Source organism: Centroberyx gerrardi, chromosome 6, assembly GCF_048128805.1.
Source record: "Centroberyx gerrardi isolate f3 chromosome 6, fCenGer3.hap1.cur.20231027, whole genome shotgun sequence".
NCBI classification, from domain to species: domain Eukaryota; kingdom Metazoa; phylum Chordata; class Actinopteri; order Beryciformes; family Berycidae; genus Centroberyx; species Centroberyx gerrardi.
The window spans coordinates 11,041,600-11,048,499 of NC_136002.1; the positions used below are offsets into that span (position 1 = coordinate 11,041,600).

General features: G+C 40.0%; 1 protein-coding gene across 1 annotated transcript; it reads right to left on the minus strand.

The window, feature by feature from the left end:
* Positions 1–910: 910 nt before the first annotated feature.
* On the minus strand, positions 911–5,377 carry smtla (somatolactin alpha). The gene is made up of 5 exons (XM_071917404.1): positions 5,362–5,377; positions 4,912–5,102; positions 3,065–3,169; positions 1,466–1,645; positions 911–1,108 (listed from the first exon to the last, which is right to left on the minus strand). The coding sequence occupies exons 1-5, from the start codon at positions 5,375–5,377 to the stop codon at positions 911–913; spliced, it is 690 nt and encodes a 229-aa protein (XP_071773505.1).
* Positions 5,378–6,900: the final 1,523 nt, after the last annotated feature.

Genomic DNA, 6,900 nt, shown 5'->3' on the forward strand with positions numbered 1-6,900 from the left:
AGTACTGAACATTTTAGTGTAATTTTACAAAAGCATTTAATTTTCCCTCATTAAAACAATGTAATTAAATAGATTAAAACAATATGATATAATTATATATAATCCCTAATCATTTAAAATCAATCAAGCATATCCTTAATAAACGTCTTAAACATTCTTATTCAGACTAAGTACGCTTAAACTTTTAAATAAATTGTTTTTTGAGCATTAAACAAATCTAAAACCATGTTATATGTAAAATACTAGCTATGTCTAGGCTCTCACTTTTACCATTGTGATTTGTTCTCTCTCTCTCTCTTTCTCTTTCCATCTCTCTCACACTCTCTCTCTCTCTCCCCATATGAAAATGTTTCTCTTTTTTTCGGTAGCGATTGCTCTCTGTTTGACTCCTATCTCTTGTGAGAGTGTTTCATTTCACTAATGCTGAAGTGAAACCAGCTCCATTAAAAAAAGGGAATCTCACTGAATACTCAAGGGGCCGTGGGAATAATCAAAACACTGCAAGAGCCAGCGAGGAATACAAACTTCAGTTAAGAACAAAGGAAATGGAAATCAATGGCAGGATATGCAGATTTTTTTGACAGCTCAACATGCAAATAATCTTTTGGGAATATGCCCTGTACTGCCTTTGCCAGGTTAAAATAATAACTGAGAAGGAAAATATAAAATCCAGTATCTTGAAGACGGGGCGCACCATTACACCTACTTAGTTTTTGTGTGAAGGTGCTCCAAAATAATCAATAAAGAATGCAGTGCATTGCAAGCAAGGCTGGATCGCCTAAGGCATGGTCACATCTATAAGTGCTGGGGCACCGAACTCAGGAATTCATTTAAAGCTAAATGCTGCATTATTTAAAAACTGTAGGCTACTCTATGTTTCATTGTGTGCTCCTGGAGAATGTTAAGTTCTCTAGTATAATGCACAGTTGTACTTGTCAGTTTGTCGACACTTAAGAAGCTTGAGGAAGGTCTCCATCTTATGGGCGTCTTTCTTGAAGCAGCTAAGTAAGGTGTAGTCTCTCAGAACAGACTCCAGCATCTCCGGCACATCGTACTGGGTGAGGCCATGCTCACTGTAGGTTGTAGTCAACATCCCCTCATCCAGCATCTACACAGGCAGATTTGGAAACATATATATATATAGATTACGAATAATTTTGAAGTGAAAATAAAAAAAAAGTAATTACACTTATGTCTCACAAAATGATTTATAGCACAGAAGTAAATGGAACATTTTAAGGGATAATGAATAACTCGAGTTCTTGGTTGGCAAAATCCTAACACTGGAACCTCTATATTTTAAAGATATTGAATGATGAACCTCACCTAGTGTTTTCATTTTTCACCATTTTGAAAATTATTACATTGCATTTCAAAACTGAGAATAGAGGCAGTACAATGTAATGTATTCTAGTTCTCACAATTATACCCCGATTAGAAGATCTGCAGGGGCTTATCGACCTACCTTCTTGATGAGGACCACCACCCCTTGCTCCAGACTGATCAGTTTCTCCGACACCCACTTGGTCTTGTTGAGCAGCATGTCCGGAGCGTCATCATAGCGATCCAGTGTGGTCTGCAGGTAGACCAAAGGCTCGATCCACGACTGGACCAGCATCAACACAGAGTGGAGCAACCATTTGTCCTGCATTGCACAGTTTGCCCATGGATGAAGAGTTGAAATCATAGAACTGAATTAGAAGTGGGTGAATGAGTGAATTAAAACAATTATTGCCCCTAAGCAAATTTGTCCGACACATAGAGACCATCACAAAAAGACGTCATACAACACAACAAGCCACTACACAACTACAGTAGAACTACTGTAACTCTTTCTGGTGCTCTATTCAATTTTATGTAGGGAACTTTTAAAGGTCTACACAACACAAGTTAGATGGGCATGGACAGGAGCAACCATAGAAGACTGAAGAACTTAATAATAGCATGGATTTTGATTAAGGGCATGTCAGCCAGCAAAAGTTCAGCAACAAAAAAGGGTGAAAATTTAGTGGGTGAAGCAGTTGGCCATGCTTAAATGCCTCTAAGCAGGGCTGAATCTAAAGCAAGTACCAATGACCATCATAAAAATGACCATTAAACCATAGAGCAGGCAATATTTTCAACAGAAAGGTCATAGGATAAATCAGTAAAGTAAAGAAGGATCTTGCAGTATATTCAGTTTCAAAGGTTCACATTTACTGTATGAGCAAGTGTTATACTGATGATCATAATGTTCAAACAGCAGTTTCAAGATTGCCAAAAATGAGTCTTTAAGAAATTGCTTTTGCCATTATACTTGGCCTTTGTTAGTTGAAGGAGGATAACTGTAGAACTTCCCATTAGCTAAATTATAGTTCACATCAGCCAAATCATCCTCCTTTGGCCTTTTGCTAAGTGGTGCATTCTAGTTTCCAGCCTGCTGATCAAGCTGACCTTTAGCCTAAAAGGCTGTGCCCTGCTGGACAGTTTCCAAACCTGACCAGGCACAGATTAAAGCCAATGCTCAGAAATATAAGAAATTATACAATCATATATATTCATGAGATTTGGGGACCTTTCATTGTAATTAGTGCAAACCATCCTGCCATTCTGCAAGGGCAGGCAGTATGAGGAGGGAAGGCTCACTTATACTCTAAGTGACCATTTTTACAAAACAAAGCCCAGGCACTTAGCACCAGCGCTGTGGCAAAGTGATTTGCGAGCAGAGACATGCATGCAAACAAACACACACAAACGTGAATTAACACACAAATGCTTGCAGGTGCACACACACGTGCACACACATGTACATGCACATGGATGAACCTCCAGGCACAGACAAAGACACACCCTAAAAAAATTCTGTTGGTTGCACACACACACACACATATACACACATGCATATGCACACAGAAGACTCACAGAAGGAAACCGCACACACACACACACACACACACACACACACACACACAATATATGTACACACAGGCACATGCACACGTAAAGGAATTCTCCACAAATTAAGATAAAAGCCCTGACAAAGGCAGAGAGAAAACGCTGTGGCGATCTGCACCCGACTGCTTACAGATATCTGTTGGATTTCACTCTTGGAGCTGGGGATGGGCAAGGCTTTGGTGATGCAGGCATAGGCAGCCTGGTGCCGCATGGGGAACGGGACAAACATCTCCTCCTACAGTCCATACAAGCATGTGGAAAAACAAATAATCAGACACACAGACACGTGCACACACATGCATGCATGTGCACACCTCTCCACTACATGTCTAACCTTAACCCTAATCTAAACCAAATCCTAATTCTAACCTTATAGGGGAATGCTGCCAATTTTCATTAGTAAAGTATTCATTAGTAAGCTTCTCTATCCTTACTGTGACCATAGGCATAAAGTTCAAATTGGTTCCAGAGCCAGAATTGCCAGGCCCAGCTGGGTCAGGTCACATGAGCAGCTCCCGTACCTCGGATGCTAATTTGGTCCGTCCCCTTTTCAATACAATGCAATGTCAAGGGGAGTTTGGATCTAAGACCTGAACCTGGTGAGTTGAAAGCAAACTGAGAGCTTATTTGAATGTCCCCATGAGCCAAATAATTCTTAAGTGCTATTTGTTTTGCAAAAGAAAAAGCAATTATGTCAATTAAGTATTTGAGATGAGAAAAATCCTCCAAAGTGAGGACATTTCATCCTCGTAAGTATAGAAATACAATAACACACACACACACACACACACACACACACACACACACACACACAAGAAGACAAAGACACATCAGGAAAACAGTGACATAAGATTTGCTAAACTTGGCCATTGGAGACAATCTGTCTGTCAATGAGCGGAGTGCAGCAGAGGCAGGTTTTGTTCTTCAGTGTGTTCTCATCTGTAGACCTCATGCAGCGTCTGCTCAGTAACAAGCCCTACATCATCCCATTTCAAAGATCATTTTGGATCTCTAGCCTCAGAGTGAGGGGGACTCAACAGGCTGCACAACCTGCGCTCTCACGGCTGCAGTATGTCATTATCACACTCATATGTGCTCCAATGTAGGCCTGCTTCTTTAATAAATCATCTTCGGCTCTGAGGAGAGATAGAAGCTTTCTTTGAACCCTGGCAGCGAGGCATTGATCATGTCAGAATGAAAAGCAAATAACCCAGGGTATGTAACGGAAAGTGTAACTGCTTTTGGTCCAGCCTAGTGTGAGAAAGACCAACAAGGAGTCAATTTGTTCGCATGGTAGAACTCTTTTCAGATGTTCTTGCTATAACATAATTGATAAGGGTATAGTTGGGAGAATGTAGGGCCAAAGAATACAGTTGATGAGGACTTTGCTTTACTGCCTTGATTTTTATTTACTCATTTTTTGAATTGATATTTAATAAAATATTTAGCTATACATAACATAATTTGGTTGCTCTCGGAATGACTGCTCAAACTGATTAACAAGGGCATCTTTTTTTTAGTGCTACAGTAAAAAGTAATATTAGACAGCTCCTCAAATCAAACACAAAATTCTGCATTGCTGTCACTGCAGTCTTTGCCTAAGGCAAAGTTTCTACGGCACTGCTTTTCAAAATGCTGATTTCACATTTTATAAAAAAAAACGACTAACTCATGCCCGACGACATTAGATAAGACTATTTCCCCTGTAGGTTATGGATTTTCTTAGATTGCACTTAAGTTGAATCCTCTCTTTCGAGACACAATGAATATAATTTTCTGTTGTCATGTGATGAATGTGAAGAGCACAGGAAAGTAAGTGATTCAGTTTCTCCTGGGGCCACATATAGGCTACAAAATCTATGCCCTCGTGGCACTGTAAGATCTTTTGGATACAACGGATCTGCTGAATAGTTTAAATATTTTTTTTCCCATACTATGAACAAGCAAAAGGACTCATTTTGAGGCGATGTTACTCACAAACAAAGAACAAGATTCCTCTGAGACACGGTAGATGAGCTCAGCGTGCTGGATGACGCGGTCCAGAAGTTTCTCTTGGGAGATGGAGGGGCAGCGGGAGATACTGCCCTGCTCTTCCTTGCAGTCCAGTGGGAGGCTTATAGTAAGCAGACAGGGCCTGAGCAATACAGCCAACACACACCACGGTACGACTGAAGACATGCATGTAAACACACACACACACACACACACACACACACACACACACACACAACCACAGACACAGAGACATATATAAAAACCCAAAACATCCATCCACACAACATGTATGTAAGAGAGACTATTGACAAATGAAAATCATACATACTTCAACCTATTATATAAGTAAATTGCCACAATTTATATCTATCAATACAATTACATAACATTTCCTCAGCTGTCTTTCCGTCTCTCTGAACTGTGATAGAGTACCTGTCATCATGTGCATGCTGTCGTTATTGTTCAGGTTTTCTTACCTGTCCTTTCATGCTTACAGCTTCTTTTATACGGCCTGACCAGACCAGGGCATGAATGAAGTAAAAGGTTGCGGTGGTCATGGGTAGGCTCTTGTAAAAAGATACCGGTCTACCCACTCCAACACCTTTTTCCTTATGCATTATACCCAGATGACAACCATCAAGTACGCCAGGCCCATGCATCTTCATTCCCGATGTAAAGTTGTAAATTGGGAATACACCTGAATATATCTGACTCTATGAAGCGTTTTCTTATAACACTTGACCTCAATTTAGAAATAAACCAAAATCTTGTGTGCATTATTTTTTCTACCCGACCCCCTGATACCAAAGAGTGAAGTGTGAGACTGATTAGATTTATCAAGCGCCAAAAGAGGAACAGGCTGAGAAATCCCTCTTTTCAGCCGAGGTAAGGATGTAATGTAGAATTTAAACATGCATGACAGAAACGGCTGCAGAGATGGCAGCGTGGAACTGTGATAGACACCACAAAAACAGACTGAACGAATGAGAGTCGGCGAATCACTGGAATCTCACGGAAAACCTCTTCAAAATCTTCTTTTTATTTTGACATTCATATGCCATTCTGCTGCAGAAGAAGCATGAGGTGTGAGAGCAACTCTACCCAGAAGCCATGGTTACCCATTTGTGATGACTGTGTTTAGCTGTCATAGTAGGGGGAACGTATTTAGCAGTAATCCATGCAAACTTGAAACAGTGCCAGCATAGGTAGGCGTACAGGACTCCATTAAACCCACCATCTTACTGGTTTTTTTTTGCCTTGAACACTCTGAGGCACTACACATTCTCTCCATCCCCCCAAACCCACTCTGTTATGAGTGTAATCCAATTGGAAAATTACAAGGGATTTGTTGTGTGTCAATTTACAGTGATAAACCCTTGCATGCATTTTGGATATGATGCAAAAAAAAGGGAATACGAAAAAGGGAAAGGTACGAGTTAATGTTTTGAAATGTCTATCTCCTTTACCAACTGATTACGTTGAGCAAAATTAACCATCATAACAGAACAATTGATAGATATAAATAAGGCTACTAAATATGATTTACAGAGATATTGTGACTGTATCCTTATGAAGATTAAAATTCTTATCAGTAAGATTACAGTCTGTGAGTCAGTTTAATTCCCTCATTTTTCCATTGTGGTGAGTTCATTCGACCCTTCCTAGAAGCTTTAGGAACATCCTTAGAAACCCTGTGGATTTCAACACTATAACAGCCTGAAGAATTACACTTAATCTTTTCCTGAAAATCACATTTTCAACTTCAGTGGAAGTATAGGCATATACCTCTCTTGAACTGAAATGCCTCTAGAGTTACAAGTTCTTTTATATATTCCCACGCAGACAGAATGTTCCAAAGCCATGGGGAAAGCTACTTTCTTTGAATGAACCATCAAGGACGGAGTTCATGGCTTCATGGCTTCAGTGAAGAATGTTTAAGGATAGGTTAAGGACAGATTGGACATCAGAAAG

What these genes read in the sequence shown, in the direction of transcription:
- smtla (XM_071917404.1), bottom strand. An exon ending in AGGAATCTTGTTCTTTGTTT is followed by an intron (nt 3,170 to 4,911) that starts GTGAGTAACATC and finishes TATGGACTGTAG; the next exon opens with GAGGAGATGTTTGTCCCGTT. An exon ending in TGGTGGTCCTCATCAAGAAG is followed by an intron (nt 1,109 to 1,465) that starts GTAGGTCGATAA and finishes CTGCCTGTGTAG; the next exon opens with ATGCTGGATGAGGGGATGTT.